The sequence below is a fragment of the Ascaphus truei genome, chromosome 1 (assembly GCF_040206685.1).
Source record: "Ascaphus truei isolate aAscTru1 chromosome 1, aAscTru1.hap1, whole genome shotgun sequence".
Taxonomy (NCBI): Eukaryota; Metazoa; Chordata; class Amphibia; order Anura; family Ascaphidae; genus Ascaphus; species Ascaphus truei.
This window is the reverse complement of record NC_134483.1, coordinates 510,201,702-510,219,154: the sequence shown is the minus strand read 5'-3', so window position 1 is coordinate 510,219,154 and position 17,453 is coordinate 510,201,702. Positions and strand designations below refer to the sequence as shown.

Genomic DNA, 17,453 nt, shown 5'->3' with positions numbered 1-17,453 from the left:
TCTAAATATCCTGAAGGATAAGGATTGATAAATGGCTCAAAGCAGATCTTATGCCAAGTTACACTCAGCAGATCAATAATACACTTTCAAAGCTGATACATTTCTCAATAAAGGATTGCCAAAAGTGGCATATTCAGGCAATTCGTTTTATATCCATGTTCCTTATAACCTTCATATCTAGTCTCCCCTAGTCATATACACTGTGGGAGCTATAGGACCTATTCAATGAAGTGCGATAATGGTGCAGTTGCGCTGACGAGTATTCTAAAACTTGCCTTGGAAAATCTGGGGCTATCACCAACAAGACCCAGGTACAGGGTAAACATATAGAACAGAGTTCTGTAATATACAGTGCTACAATGAATTAGGCCACTAGTCACATTCACAGTTCAAAGAATAACTTGATTGAAGAAAGCTCATCATACGGGTAACCAAGATATCAATGAGTGCTGGTACACATGGGTGTGCACTAATATGATGAGAAGCATATATAAAGTCCTGGTAGGTGCTGTGGGTGTAGGGTAATAAGCCAATCCCACTCGTTCACCTCCTATGGGGACTTCGTCTCAAAAGCACATTGGAACCCTGTGTATAATGTCCCAGCAACAGGCAAAACATAAGCCAGAAATGGTAAGTTACTCACAAAAGTTGACCCGTTCTTTCTCCGTTGGCGTGCGTCACGTGAAGTCAGCAGATAGATGGTCCCAGCAGGGAAAAGGAAGTGGAGCACAGCCGTGCAAATAAGGGGTTAATCCGGGGCTCAGCATGTCCGATGAAAAAAGCTCTTGATTCAATAAGGGACAACATGGTGCAGACAAGTAAAAACGTTCCTCTTGCGCGTTTCATGCCTTAAAAGGCGCTTCGTCGGAGAGTACTGGTACATGCTGGGTACATGCTGCAACATTTCAGTGACATTTCTGCAGAAAGACTAATGGCCCATCAGATTAACACAGCAGGGGTCCCTGGCAGTCCCATTCAGTTTCAAACTAAAGGCACGTTTTAGAATACTCGTCGGTGCACCTGTATTTCCACACAAAAATGTATAGTCTCGCCTTTATTATTATTATTATTGAACATTTATTGCATGGCCAAATTATTTTAAGTTATGATATTGTTCTGCCTGTGCAATTCTATTAGATATGCAAATTTTTAATGCAAACGAACCAAATTCGCAGAATTAGATATTCACTGATAATTCTCAACAATTATGTAATTAAATATCATTCTTAAGGAATCTGGCATAACATTTTTATCACGTCAAATTGTTATTTGCATTTGGGTGGTTATACAGTACATTTGATAAAAAATATATATTTTGACAAAACACGCAGTTTATTGAATATTCCCCCGTATGCATCAAAGTCAATAGCTTTGCAGGCAGAAGACTTTGATACAAAACCTCCTTTGTCATTGTGCCATGTCATTACAGGTAAGTGTAGCTCATGTGCATACTGTATGATGTGGATGCATGAGGAACAGAACCAAATTCATTAAAGGTTCATACATGTGCCTTGTGCTTTAAACCCTTTAGTGCCCTATACACTGGCGACACACTTTATTCGAGCTCGGCTAGTCCCACGAATTCGGGTATACCCGGGTGTATTGAGGTTTGTGACTGTTTTCTGCCCGAGTGCATTGAGGTATTTTCCAGGCAGGGATTGAAGCATTTTATTCCCGCTGGCTGCAATACTGCACAGTGTATATATATATATACTGCATTACAATTCATGAATTTATGCCATCTGGTAGACACGCGAAGCATTGCAGCCTATTAAATCCTAATCATTATCATTTAACAGATCAGCCGCCCGTCAGCCAGGCATGAACCCAGGCTGGGAAGGCAAACGCAACGGGGCTTGTCAGAGGTGAGGAGCGGCGCATTCCAGGTATCTGCCAGGTACATACTGGGTATTTGCTCGAATAAAGTGTGTCGGTGCAGTAGATATGCAGGGTACATCATGACAGCCGGCACGCCTGTGGCCCTAATGACATACCCTGTGCATCATAGCTCAATGCTAGTTTTCTAGGGGTATATTATAATCAGTTCCCAATTGGGGTGCTGGCCATGATTTAAACGGAAGGGGAGGTGCTTCTCCTTCTGTCGATGTCACTGTAATGATGTTATGATCATGTGATTACTCAGGAGCAGTCAGGAAGTGCCGGAGGGGGCCGTAGCCTCAGAGACGGCAGGACCCTCTGGCACTAAAGGGGTTAATGCATCTCTTTCTTGTTCACTTTAAGATTTCCTTTCCTTTAAATTTACCTGCTACAAGACAGCCGGACAACTGCATCTACTGTACATGCTAATGATTTCTTGTATCACAAAGGAAACAGTGTTCAATCTTGCTTATTATTGTGTGAATATGTTGATGTTGATAAAACATCTATTGTTCGTCTATTGTCCTGTTAACACTAGAATACGTAAATTAAGTCTGTTTGTCATTCTACAGTCCTACGAAGACAAGAATCAAAGTGGTCCTAGGACAGCATTTCTTCAATCGGTCAACAGATGTAACACAGACATTTGAAGTTGACAGATATATTTTCCATGACAGATATTCAGTATTTAATCCCACTGATCATGATATTGGTGAGTATATGCAACACACAGCAATTGCATCACAAGCCCTCCTGAAGCAATCTCCTCTTATCAGGGAAACTTAAAGCCTCATTTGAATAAATGGCGAAGAGGGACCGGCTCCACAGCAAAGTGTCGAATAGCGTTTTAGTCATTTACACAACATAAAGAAAAGGAATTCTTATGGAGGAAGGAACCCCTATAAAATGCAACCAGGCCAATGTCCTCTAATATTGACTATATAATATTCTGGGAGGATAAAATGTTTTGGTGGTACTTGAAGTAATGTATATTTGTTTGCAAAAATTCACAAAACGAGTACGATTTCCACTACAAGTTTCTAAGTTCTAAGCTGCTTTTTCTGTAGAGTCAGCAAAGTAGCGGCCTTATTTTACGGTTATTTTTCCGCTAAGCATTTCCGGCTTCTTAAATTAGAGATATGCGTATGTCTTCAAACTTGCTTCGAACTTTTTTCGCAATTGGTACTTGTTTTCACATTTTTGTGAAATTTTCACAAAGGTTAACAATAAACCATTTTTGCCAAGTTAGATTGAGAAAATGTTCACAAAAAAGGCACATTAAAAATGTGCACATCTTTACTCACAATAACTCAAGTCATCAAACTTGGCAGAAAATGTCGTTCTCCTATTTTATTGGCTGCCAAAAGTCAAACACTCTGGGGCCGATTCTACTAGTTTCGATGGCTTTGCTGCCATCTCGAACGACGTGGCATGACCCCATCGAACGGTTTGTCCAAGCAATAGCACTCTTCACACACATTTTCCCCTTTTTCACAGTGGTACATCACGCCCATATAATACGGGCATGATTAGCCACTATGGCAGTCAATGGGCACCCTAAAAAAAAATACAGCACCATGCCTCCTACTCAGAAGTCAGTATCAAGAGAAATCCAAAACATAGCTGAGCGTCCTGCTTTTTGAAAACTTTTTTGGGGGGTAAAACATTTGTTTCTTTCTGTGCAGTTTTTTTTTCCTTCACTTTGTGCTATCCTCCAGATAATTCAAGACCCAAATATATCAACGAAACATTCTTCTGCTTTATTTTGCTTTCTTTAGTTTTGATAAAACTGAAAAGAAAAGACAATCGCTGCGCTAAGAAGACACAGTTTGTCCAGACGATATGCCTCCCTGGAGAGGGAATTTCTTTTCCTAATGACTACCGCTGTCACATATCTGGATGGGGACATCTTGCAGAGAGTAAGTAAGACGGACGGGTGTATTTATTAAAAAATGTCAGCAGCATAAAAAAAACAGCAGCAGATTTATCAAAGAAATATGTTACTCTTGAAAGCAACAGGATTTTTCCATGTGATACATTTGCAAATTTTGTGAATGGCTTTTGTCCTAGTTTTGCAGTTGAAAGGGGTTATTGATAAAAGTGTAGCCCTCTTTCCCCCTAGTGTAAAGAATCTACTGGTGCTGCCATTAGTTGTTGGCTCACGGAAGTCCCAAGCCTCCGCCACAGGGAGCCGGGGTGATATAACAACAATCTAGGTGCAGCGCCTCCACCTGAGAGGGATCCCAACGTAGTGGGAGGAGCCCCTCACAGGAACCAAAATACTAATACACACACACACTGGAAAAAATAACGATAGCCTTTACTAATGACCATATCATTACGGTAAGGAGATACCTGCCGGGTACTCCAGCACCCGCGTGCCGGCTGATAGATATACAGGATCTGCTGATAACGCGATGGTGTCTGCCTCCGCGACGAGTCCTTCTCCACGTGGGTGGTATCCAGCTGGAGTGTCCCACATGCAGATAGTCTCAATACTCTTTCAGTGTGATCTGGTCCCAGATCACAGACAGTCAGAGCTGCACAGTGTGCAGCTGTATCCCTTATGCTTACTCAGCTAATGGGGCAGTGTCCCTGCCTAAGGGCCTGTCCGTGTAGCAGCCACAAACTGGCAGGGGAGTCGGGGCCTAGCTATGGCCTATCAGGGGGGTCTCTGGCCTAGTGCAAGGGCCACAGACGCCCTGCAATACACCCTCACCTCTCTGTGTCCCAGCTCTGACTAACGTGGTCCCTAGTGCGCGCAATGTTCAATCCTGGTCCAGGGAGGGTCCTTCTGTGCAATTGGCTGCTTGCCTGCACCTGACTCATAGCCCCAGTGTCTTATGCGGCTTGTAGTCCTGCAGCCCTGTTCCTTTATTGGCCGCTGTACGCGCGCTTGTCACTGAGCATGGGCAACATCGTCCATGGCCGCCGCAACTCCCGGCACTTACTGCGCATGCGCGTCTATGCGCAAGATGGCGGCGCTGTGCTATGGGAGCCGCCGGCGACGTAATCGCCCCGCCTTTACCCCCGCAACCTCCGGCACCCCCCAGACACATCCACCGCAGCGTGGAGGTAAGGAGAAGAAAACAAAGGAAACGGGGGACTAGAGGGGACCTGGTTACAAAAGTTTTCCACCTGCAGAACTAGGGCAGAAGTGGATAAAAAAAAAATGGCTTCTGATTTATTAATGCAAAAAAAAAAAAAATCCATTGATTCCTTTACTTTGGTAAATCTGATACCCGTTTTCTTCCTAAATTTGCAGTTGGGAAAACTTTGGTACAAATTCCCCAAATACTTTGATAATTGACACACTTAATATTGAGATTTCTGTATCAATGCAAGAGTCAGGGGGGGGAGGGTGGGGGAGTAAAAATGTGTCAAAGAAAAAATCCTATTTATTTCAATAAGAGGTTTTCAATGATAGATATGGTGCAGATGTTGTGCTCCAGAATTGCACCAATGTTCTCTTGATACATAGGGAGCTATGTATAAATAATTGCTTTCTGAAAAATAATTGAATGAATTGCATTAAAAAAATGAATTCCTCACCTAAAATCAATAGCCGCTTATGTTGGGATGTCATTATTCATGTTGATGTGCAACACGGTCCAAATGGCATCTGCAAAATTATAAGTGTTTTTTTTCTTCCCAAATTCGATTCCTTGCGAAACGTTTCACTAAGTTACAAAAGGCCAACACTTTCAAGCAATTAAACAGGAAAGGGAAATTGAAGGGAAAGGATGATCCTTAATGCTGCAATCTTAGGCAGCCCCATAAATTAAGGAATGGGATAACAGTAAAAATGTTACTTTCATTCAAATTTTCTAAAAAATATAATAAAATAACACAAGCATAAATATTGTTGCGGAAAAAATATATAAAAAATAAAAACACTTAAAAAACTGGGGGGGGAGGGGTGTACACAATACCTCTCGGACCATTTAGTTTTATTAAGGTGTGTAATAATATACAGGTGCGCTGACGAGTATTCTAAAACTTGCCTTAAACTTGCCTTGGAAAATCTGGGGCTATTACCAACAAGATCCAGGTACATGCTAGGTACATGCGGCAAACATTTCAGTGACATTTCTGCACAGACTAATGGCCCGTCAGATTATCAATTTGAATGGGACTGCCAGGGACCCCCGCTGTTAATCTGATGGGCCATTAGTCTGTCTGCAGAAATTTCACTGAAATGTTGCAGCATGTACCCAGCATGTACCCAATTATTAATATGCTGCACACCATAAATCATATGTAACCCTTCTCCCCCCCCCCCTAGACTCATCTGACATCTCTAGGGTGTGTGAGGGCGAATTACATGTACTGGGTGGTGCATACCTGCATGGAACAGGAGAGCCTGAGCTTTCCGCGATGTTGTGGGGGAGACAGGACCAGGCTTCCGGGGTATTAGCCTCCATTCTCTTAGTGGTGGTGCAGCGCCTCCATCCTCTATACCTTCCCAGTGTATGGGGTAGGACCCGTATAGAAGAGTGACCCCTGGTCCCAGGGTGGATGCTCCAGAATCACACGACATTCTTTAGTAAAAGGTAGTCTCTCTTTATTGTTTCGAGCCGCGCTCGGCAGTAGTAGCAACAACAACAACAACTGCAGCAACAACAGCAATCTTCACAGCACACACGACACTCCACTCCGTACAGGCCTTTCCTCTTCTCCGTCCCTCCAAGGTGCACTCCGACAGGATGGACTGTGATGGGGCCTCAATGCCCCACTGCCCCCATCAGAGGGTATCCTCTGGGTGGGGGGATGAATTCTCCCCATCACCCCTTCATCGGGTGAGGGCATTGGTCGCTATCCCAATGTAATAGGCCAGAGTTCTCTCTTGTTTGCTCGCTTGCTCCCAGGACGGAGCTTGGTCTACTACTCCAACTCCCAGGACAGGACAACTCCAGAGCCCTATCAGCACGGACTCCAGAGTAGACTAGCATAGACTAGACTAACTGTCACTTACAGGAATGGACTGCTAAATAGTCTTAGCCCCACCCCCTTTGATGTCAACAGGACCTCCCCTCTGTCTTATGCCTTCCACAGAGTCAGGGGCCTGCATCTATCACTCAGGGCAGGGCTTGAAGGGGGGAAAACCCATGATTACTACTGGTGCCTGCCCTTAGCAGGACTTACCTCAGTAGGAGAAAGATATGTATAGCCTGTGCTGTTTACAGGGGGCTACACTTACATAATAGTATTACCAGTGCTGCTGGTTCAAGGGATACCTGTAACAATCATCCAGTCTTGAAAAAATCGAAAGATCCAGTGCTCCACGGAATTTAAAAGTTCAAATTTATTGCTCCATACACAACGACCGTTTCGACCTTAGTAGGTCTTTCTCAAGTGAAAAAGGCATTTCACTTGAGAAAGACCTACTAAGGTCAAAACGGTCGTTGTGTATGGCGCAATAAAATTGAACTTTTAAAATCCGTGGAGCGCTGGATCTTTCCATTTATCCCAGGATGTACCCAGGATGTACCTGGGTCTTGTTGGTGATTGCCCCAGATTTGTTTTAGAATACTCGTTGGCACTACAGTATGCACAATACAAGATTGGGGCCCAGAGAGAAACTTGCATGTAGAAAACAGTGTATATAATCAAATTTGTATTAATGATAATGGCTATCTAGCCCTTTGGTGTAAGCAGCACATAAAGTGCCTTGCGACGGCGATGCGACGTCGCTCGCAAACAAAACAATTGACTCCATCGCCAGTGCTTATAGTAAACGCGACGGTGACTGAGCGATGTCGCGTCTGGAAAATTGGAAGCCGGGTCTATTTGATATTTTAGAGACAGTCGCCACATGTCACTGTCTCTAAACCAATCAAATTGTGCGGCCCGCCCCCTTTAGTGAGATCACTGGCTACAGGCTAAAACACAAATGATAACTTTCGCTGGTGGTGACGGCGATGGGTGACGTCATCAGTTGCGTCGCCGTCGCCAGCACTATAAGCACGGCCTTAGGGGGCTATGCACTAAGCAGTGAGCTTTTGCGCTGGCCTGAAAAAAAAATAAACCGTCCTCTAAAAAGTGAAGCCGGAGGCGCGATTCAGTAAGGATTTCAGCGCATTCGGGATCGGACTTGCTCAAATCTGCCAGATCGTGCGTGATTTTTTTTCCCCCACTGCTATCGCGCTTAAAGTTCAAGTACGATAACTGATAGAAAAAAAAGCCTCCTGTAACATTTGCATGGAGATTCTGCATCTCCATGCACGGCTGTTACAGGCGATCGTGCATTAAGAATATACATTTTAATAATAGTGTTTATGAGCAGGGGGTCTCCGGAGCTGAACCGCATTGTTTTCAGCCTCCGGGACACCCTACTTCAGGAGATACAAGCCCCATTATGGGGTGCCGGTATCCCCTGCACTTTCAAAGCTTACGCATCACGTGAACGGGACATTTAAATTCTCCAGGGGATATCGGCACCCCATAACGGGGCCTGTATCTCCTTAAATAGGGGGGCCCCGAGGCTGAAACCAATGCGGTTCATCTACACTACTGTCAAAACACACACAACAATAAACTAGCGGATAGCCGCTATGGTAATGAAGCAGCATTAATGTAAATTTTAATAATATTGTACGGGAGCAGGGGTCCCCTGAGCTGAACCGCATTGATTTCAGCCTCGGGGACCCCCTGTTTCCCGAGTTACAGGCCCCGGTATGGGGAGACGCGACGTGGACGCTATAAAGATGGCGGCGACACTGGCACCGATGCCCCATACCGGGGCCTGTAACTCGGGAAGCAGGGGGTCTCTGAGTCAGAAACCAATGCGGTTCAGCTCAGGAGACCCCCTGCTCCCGCACACTATTATTAAAATTTACAGTAATGCTGCTTCATTACCATAGTGGCTCCCGCACACTATATAAAAAAATATATTAAAGCAACTTCATTACCTTAGCGGCTATCCGCTAAGGAAATGAAGGGGTTAAGGCATGATAGCATGTTTATTGGGGACAATTGCCCCCAATAAACATTGCAATATACAACACACATCCCCCCCGCCCCCTAACACATACAATACATTAATGGGCAAAATTACTATTATCCACATATGGATAATAGTGCATTTGCCCATTTAAAATACATGAATCACAATAAATACAGTAAATACATATTACACTTACCTTTTCCACCCACGATGAAGGCCATCTTCATCCTCATCTTCATCCTGCCCATGTCCCCTCCGATGCTGCAAAACATACAAAAGACTAAAAATAGCCAATGTAATGTCCCCTAACCCCTTAATCACCTTAGCGGTCTTTACCCGCTATAGTCATTAAGGGGTTAACCCACCCTCACCCACCACTCAGGAGACCTAAACACCCTCCCCCACTAACCCCACCCGTGATGCCTAACCACCCTCAACCACTTCCCACCGGGAGGCCTACCCACCATGGCTTGGGGACAATACCCCCTCCCCCCACCCCCGCTACCCACAAAAAACATCTCTAGATTTAATACACAATATATAACCCACCCCCTGTGCCCCACCATAAATACATAATTTATTCTTTTACATACAGGGTTAATACCCCAAGCCCACGGGAGTCCCCGGTGTTCCTGATGGGTGTCTGCAGGCCCCACAGTGTCCCAGTCACCCAGGGGCCTGTGAGGCCTTGGGTGGTCGCCGCCAGGCGCCGTGGTCCTCCAGGTGGTCCCCCCGGGTCTCCGCGGGTCACCGTGGGCCCCAAATGGGGTCTCCATGGGTAGTCCTGCGGGTGTCTGGGGGCCCCTGGGTCAGCCCCACAGGTGTCTGAGGGTCCTCGGGTTGTTTCAATGGGGGTCAGGGGGCCCTCGGGTGGTCCCTATGGGTCCGCGGGGCCCCCACAGCTGTGGGGCCCTCGGTTCTTTCCCGCAGGTGTCCCCCGTGAGTCCGCAGCCTGTACCCGTGGGCATCTGAGGAGTCCTAAGGTGGTCTACAGAGGTCCCGACAGACCTAAGGAACCAACCCTATATGTAAAAAAAATAAACCTGTCCTATACATTTAAATAAATAAATACCCTCCCCCCCTACACACATACAGTACAGTAATGTGCAAAATAACTATTATCCAGATATGGATAATAGATTATTTGCCCTTTATTAAACACATAAAACAGCATCAATAACGTAAATAAATAGAGTTCTACTTACCCCCTGGCAACGTGATGAGTGTCTGGTCATCAAACGGCCTCTGTTGGGAAAAAAATACATTGCAAATACTTTCAAATCTCAGTTAACCCCTTAATCACCTTAGCGGTTAATAATCGCAAAAGTAAATATATAAGAAAACATGAAATGTGAATCTCAAAATCAGCACTTTAGGAATCAATTCCTAAAAGCAAACCATTGATAAAATAATTCAAATAATTCAACTTCAAAGTAACCACCATCATACAAAATCTAACTACCAAAAATAAGCCATTATTAAAAAGCAAGCCCCTGAAATAAACTATTGCAAAGACCACCCAAAATTACATGTAACTAAATAACAATTACATTAAACACACCATTCCTAACCAAAGCTGCAAAATACATTTTAAAAACATCATAAGAACATAAATAAACATGCAAAACAATCATTTATTATCCCTTTATGTTTACCAAATATAGCTATACATTACATACAGGGACAATAAATGAGCATAAAAAACAATGACATTACATCAAAAAATAAAATACAATACAACCATTCAGTGTCCATGTATGTATGTATGTATGTATGTATGTATGTATGTATGTATATCCATAGGGACATACATAAATTCAGGGGCATTAAAATGGACATTTAAAAAAATCCCAAAAACCTGTAAAAGTTAAAATAATATATACTTTTCTTTTGTTTACTTACCATTAGATGGCGCACACACCGAAATCCCGGGGAACCCGGAGCTCTCGAACCAATCCACAGGTAACCATAAAATAAAAAACCCTTACAATCCAAGTGTGGGTCTTCTTTCTTCTATTTGTAATCCTTTTCAGCAGTCTTGGGGTCTTCTTTACCTTGTCCGGGGTCTTCTTTACTTTCTCCGGGGTCTTCTTCCATCTTCTTCTGCCACGCCCTGGTCATTTTCTTCCTCGAGGATGTCCTTCCTCCTTGGCGACTGGCTTAAAAATGAGACGACATAGGCTTTTATAGGCCTATGACATCACATTTTCATCATATGGTTCCCACGGCCCTGATTGGGCCATGAAAACCATGTGATTTAGAAAAAAAAAATTGATGACGTCATTGAAAAGAAATTACGCCAGCCAATCAGAATGGCTGTGTCACGCGGTGCCCACCACAAACTAGACGAGACCCTCGGTACTGAGGTGGGAATAGAGAAAACACCACCGACAGGCACGGGGATCCGGTCTGGAGTGTGTGTAGTTGATCTCGCCGGGACAGGAGCAGGGAGAGTAGAATAGTCATAATACTTGCCGAGGTGAGGATAGGAGGTCCGGAACGTTGGAGGTACTAGTCGCTGGGGTCGGTGCAGGAGAAGGTAGAATGGTCGAGGTCCGAGAGCCGAGTTCAGGTTAGGAGAGTTGCGGAGGGTCGAGGATAGCCAAGGTCGGGGTTCCAGAGAAGCGGTGGTCCAAAGGCAAGCCAAGGTCAGTACACGGGAGATCAAACAAGACAAGGCAGGTTATATAGAATACGAGAGGTAAGCACAGGAACAGGAAGCTTATGCTCAGCCGATGTGCCAGTGGTACTGCTGAGCCTAAATAGGTGAGGCGGCCCAATCCGAACCGGAGGCGAAACCGGGGGAGTGTCAGTGCGGAGCCAGTGATAGGCTAAAGTAAGGAAGCCAGGTGAGGGTGCTGAGGGCAATCAGTGCCTGTTGCCACGGAGCTCGGGTACATGGCGCGCGTGTCACGCACGTGCCCCGTGCACGTGGGAACACCGTCCGGCGTGAGGATGAGCCGCGCGCATGCGCGGAGGAAGCGGGAGTGCGCGTGTGAGCGCGGGAGTCCTGAACCCCATCAGCGGCCATCAGAGCAGGTAGGGGGGCTGTGCGCCTGCGGGTAGAGGTGCATGGCACCTGGCTCCTGACAGGCTGTGCTTCATTTGCCTTTAAGATGACGTCATCCAAACAAAGATTGCGCCGTCACATGGTACTTCAGCCAAACAGATTGGGGATTTAGTTCCCACGCTCTGATTGGCTACCGTACCATGTGACGGATGAAGGATGAAGATGGCCTTCATTTTGGGTGTCTGGAAAAGGTAAGTGTAATATGTATTTACTGTATTTATTGTGATTCATGTATTTTAATTGGGCAAATGCATTATTATCCATATGTGGATAATAGTAATTTTGCCCATTACTGTATTGTATGTGTTAGGGGGCAGGGGGGGGTGTATTTATTTACAAATATTGTTTATTTTTTGGGGGACACACCATTGGTACCGCAGGCCCACGGGGATACCCGGACACCCGTGGGGAAACCCGGACTCCCGCGGGGATCACCTGGGGATCACCCAGTGACACCCATGGGGTCAGCCGGGGACACCCGCCAGAATGTTGTATGGATGGTGTGCCTGCAAAAATGTAAACAAAAAAATGTTTCTAAGTCTTGCTCCTTTTGCGCCTGCCTTGAGCTGCCGTGTTTTTTTTGGCGTATTTTTAAAGCACGATCACTTATCGTAGCGTTGACAATCGAGCAGACTGGCAGAAATCAGCGCATTTAACTGATCGTACGAGCTTTGTGGGACTTAGAAAAATTTCTTGAAAAAAGCCAGTTTTAGAGCTCAAAGTGCCAGTGTCACGGGAGACTCCTGTGGCGGGTAGGATCTCGGTGGCCGGAACAGCAGGAAGCGTAGTAGGGGTCACTAGCAGGGGTCCGAGGCAGGCGGCAGGTAGCGAAGTCAGGTACAAGCAGAGGTCCGAGGCAGGCGGCAGGTAGCGAAGTCAGGTAACAAGCAGGGGTCCGAGGCAGGTGGCAGGTAGCGAAGTCAGGTAACAAGCAGAGGTCGGCAACGAGGAGACTGGAACAGGACAGGCGGGGCAGGACAGGGACTGAGAACAGGGAGCAGGGACTGAGACCGGGGAGCAGGAACAAACAGGGACAAGCCAGATTACTAGCAAGGGCTTTTACTGTGAACAGACTCAAAATACAGGTACAGATACTGGAACGGATCAGGAATCAAAGACATGAGCAATACTGAAGGAGTCTGACTTCAAGCAAAGGCAAAAGCAACAGACAGGAAGCAAGCTATAAGGACAGAGACAGGAGCAACAAGAAGACAGACAGACAGAGGAACCCAGAGCCAACAGAAGGCAGCAGCACACCCAGTGGACAAGGAAGCTATGGCTAGGCAGGAGGTCTAGGCGACCCTGACATTACTCCCCCCTCTCGAGAGCATTCTCCGGACGATCCTCCAGGCTCTTCCCGGAGTCCTTGATGAAAAGTGGACTCAAGGTGACCCACCTCTGGTGGTTTGTCAGCGGGCAGAGGGTACTCCACAGGTACATTGTGTGCTGCAAGGAACCTCCGAATGGGTGCGTTCAACCCAAATGCAGGGGCAGAGACATCAGAAACGTGGGCATCAAAGACGGGTGCAGCCTTTCTACATGAGTCAGTGGGGACACAGAGTTCACTCTTCGTGGTCTCTTTTTGTGACCAATATATCTCTTTTAGTTTTGAAATCTGGAACTTCCCAATGGATACGTTCAACTCCATTGCAGAGGCATGGACATCAGGAATGTGGGCATCAAGGATGGGTGCAGACTTTTTACATGGGTAAGTGGGAACATACTGTAGAATTCACGCTCCATGGTCTCCTTTTGTGACTGCCGTTTCGTGGTATCACCTAAAATCTCATTAAGACCAGCTATTTGATTTTTCAGCTCTTGTCCTTCTGCACTTCTTTTCACACTTAATGCAGTTGTCAGTTCGGCTTCTTTGGAGTTGAGTCGTGACTCCATATCTCCCAGCTGACTCAGAGTAAAGCTTAAATCTTCTTCATTTCTGATCTGCAGCTGCCGGTACTCGTCCCGGGCATTGTCCAGCTCCAGCTGCAGCCGGACCTTATCACGGGCTGTGTGGTCCAATAATTTGCAGGCATCGGCCATTTTGACCTCATAGCGCTGTGTCAGGCCAGCCACTTGACAGACGGACACCTTTTCTCTCTCCTCCTTTTTGGCAAGCTGTGTCTTGAGCTCAGCGATCTGCGCCTGCAGCGCTGTGAGTTGCTGAGATGTGTGTTCAGCTGCTAGCTTTAGCTCTTCCTCCAGCGAGGCTCTGGTTATGCTCAGTGTGGCCTTCAGCTCCTCATGCTGTTCTTTGGGGACACACTGGGTACTGAAATAATCTTGCAGCATCTTTATTTTGTAGGCAGTCTGGAAACTTTCTTCCTGCAGAACTCGCTGCTTTTCTTCAGCATTCACCCATTTCTCCTTGGTGTCCTGCAGATGTGTACGCAGTTCTCGCAGCTGACTGCAGCATATTTTCTGCTTGTGTGCGCCGCTCCAGGGAGACACGTTCTTCTTGCAGCACTCTCTCTGCATTCTGCAGTGCTGTCTGCACATCTAACTTTTCCTGGGCCAACTGTTTCTTCTCCTCTCCTAATTTATGGAGTTTCTTATCTCCTTCACTGACTTGGACATAGAGATTCTTGCACTCTTGGGTTACATTTTCAAAACTGATATTTAACCCTTCGAAGATTTCTCTCAATGAACATAGTTCTGTGTTGAAGTGGCAACTCTTCTCCTTACAGGCTTCCAGCTCTGTAGTAAGCCTGTGAACCTCTTTCTGAGATGCTTTCAGTGCTGCATCAACTTGAGCCATGAAAGTCTGGTACTGGGCAGAATCAGCGTAGGCCTTCTCCAGCTTACTTGACAAGATCAACCTGTCATTCTCCAACTGATATTTTTCTTTTTCCCAGTCACCCTCTGCTTTCTCCGGCGCTAATTGCATCCTTGACTTTTCTTCTATCAATAGTCTGTTCTCCTCTTCTGATTCATGGAGTCTTTTATCTCCTTCACTGGCTTGGACAGAGAAGTTCTTACTCATTTGGTTTATAGTTTCAAACCTACTATTTAACTCTTCAGAGGCGTCTCTCATCGAACGTATCTCTGTTTTCAAGTACAGTAGCATCTCTCCTCCCGATCGACTTCCATCTCTTTTTTGAAGTAACAAATGTCCTCCTGGGAGACTTTAAGCTCTGTATTTAGCCTGTCAATTTCCTTCATAGAACTTTCCAGGAATTCGTTACTTTTAGAAGCGAGGCGCCGATTTTCAGCAGCATCAGCATATGCCTTCTCCAGCTCACCTGACATGACATCCAGGTCACTCTCCAACTGGTGCTTTTCTTTTTCCTGGAGAACACACTTAGCAATTGCTGAGGATAGACAGCTCTGTAGTGCAGAATTAGTTTCTTGCTCCTTATCTAAACGTCCATAAAGACAATCAATCGCTTTCTGTGCAGCTTGAAGCGTCTGAGTAGGGGCATCTTTCTTCTCTTCCACTATTCTTGGGATACGTCTGTGAGTTGCCTTAAGCTGCAGCATATCTCTTTCATCAAATGCAGACTCTGAGGTTAAATTTTCATTCTTAATTCCTTCTGCAACTTCCACAGTAATGCCTCCCTTCTTTTTCTTCTTCTTCCTTGCTTTGAGAAGTTCTGAAGAATCAGTGGTACTGTGTTCACATTTACTGCTCAAGACTGTTTGAGTTTGAGCCATCATTTCAGACATGGGGAGACCACACTTCCCAAGAAACCAGTAAAGAGGAAATGTGTTTTTAAAACAGAAGCATTAGAATGAACAACAGGAATATTAGACACAGAGAGACACAAGATAGGAGAGCTGACCTTTTGAGACTTTAGCATCAGTCACAGAGATTTATAAATGCAAGGAAAAAACATAGACAGAGAAACCTGTAGTTACATCTGAATCTTTAGGCATCAGGCGTAGGGATATCATACAGACAGAGAGAACCTGCAGTTACATCTAAATCTTTAGGCATCAGGCGTAGGGATATCATATAGACAAAGAAAACCTGCAGTTGAATCTGAAACTTTAGATATCAGGCATAGAAATATCATAGACAGCAGGAAACTAATACAGAGAAAACTTGTAGTTAGATCTGAAACTTTTGACATCGGACATAGGAATATCAGACAGAGAACCCTGCAGTCAAATCTGAAACCTTTGATATCAGGCGTAGGGATATCATATGTTGCAGAGAAACATACTTTAGGGGAACTTGCAGGTAAACCTGAAACCTTAGAACCAATCATATGAAAAACTATAGATGCAAGAAAATCAAAGCATGCAGCAACAAAATAATGGGAGCACTTTTGTCTTTTGAAATGGGGACCCTGTGAACAGCAGTGGTCCAACCAGGGAAAGCAGTAAATCAAGGTACAGTAACCGTCTTAAATAGAAATGTGAGTCTGAAAATCTGCAGTGGCCCACCCACAATGCAGAGACAATTCTTGTCCAGGTAATGAAAGTCTGAAAATGGCAAAAACAGGTACTGCAGGGAGGGTTTTTTTTTTTTTGTAAAAGGGAATTCTTCTCAGGGAGAAAGTGGCACAAAAAACCCTGCAGAAACCTTTGCAGCAACAAAACCTTCAGGATCCCAACTGGGATTTAAAAAAAAAAAAAAAAAAAAAGTACTTATCTTCCTCCAAGCGGATGGGGTCTGCTGAAGCAGGATCCAGAAGTGGCCTTTGCTTTCTGTCAAGGGAGACTCCTGTGGCGGGTAGGATCTCGGTGGCCGGAACAGGAGGAAGCGTAGTAGAGGTCACAAGCAGGGGTCCGAAGCAGGCGGCAGGTAGCGAAGTCAGGTACAAGCAGAGGTCCGAGGCAGGCGGCAGGTAGCGAAGTCAGGTAACAAGCAGGGGTCCGAGGCAGGTGGCAGGTAGCGAAGTCAGGTAACAAGCAGAGGTCGGCAACGAGGAGACTGGAACAGGACAGGCGGGGCAGGACAGGGACTGAGAACAGGGAGCAGGGACTGAGACCGGGGAGCAGGAACAAACAGGGACAAGCCAGATTACTAGCAAGGGCTTTTACTGTGAACAGACTCAAAATACAGGTACAGATACTGGAACGGATCAGGAATCAAAGACATGAGCAATACTGAAGGAGTCTGACTTCAAGCAAAGGCAAAAGCAACAGACAGGAAGCAAGCTATAAGGACAGAGACAGGAGCAACAAGAAGACAGACAGACAGAGGAACCCAGAGCCAACAGAAGGCAGCAGCACACCCAGTGGACAAGGAAGCTATGGCTAGGCAGAAGGTCTAGGCGACCCTGACAGCCTGTTATCACTGCTCTGTGAATCACGCTGAGCGCAATATCTTAAAATGACTTATCACTGTTTAGTGCATAGCCCCCTTAAACTCCAAAATCTCGTATCTTACTTGAGTAAGAGGTGGTTGGTTATTCACCAATGTTAAATAGGTAATTAGTCTTTACAGAGATTACTGCAATCATTAGTGGCCTTAAGAAAAGACAAACCGGGCAACTGCTCTGGGCCCCACACTGTAGAGGTGGCCGGAATTTTTATAAATGTTTTATTGGGTTAAGAACTTAATGAGTTTTAACTATCACCTAACAAATACGTCTATAAAAATTTTTTTGGTAA

At 45.4% G+C, this 17,453-nt stretch overlaps 1 protein-coding gene across 3 annotated transcripts in view; it reads left to right on the top strand.

Moving 5' to 3' along the window:
- Positions 1-17,453, top strand: part of HGFAC (HGF activator) — a 218,990-nt gene that overhangs the window by 187,813 nt on the left and 13,724 nt on the right. For 2 of the 3 annotated variants that reach the window (XM_075570181.1, XM_075570163.1), the window contains exons 11-13: positions 2,451-2,590; positions 3,657-3,797; positions 10,733-10,786. In XM_075570181.1, coding sequence (XP_075426296.1) covers positions 2,451-2,590; positions 3,657-3,797; positions 10,733-10,786 — 335 coding nt within the window. The remainder of the gene's footprint in view (positions 1-2,450; positions 2,591-3,656; positions 3,798-10,732; positions 10,787-17,453) is intronic. The other variant, XM_075570171.1, reaches the window with a different exon arrangement.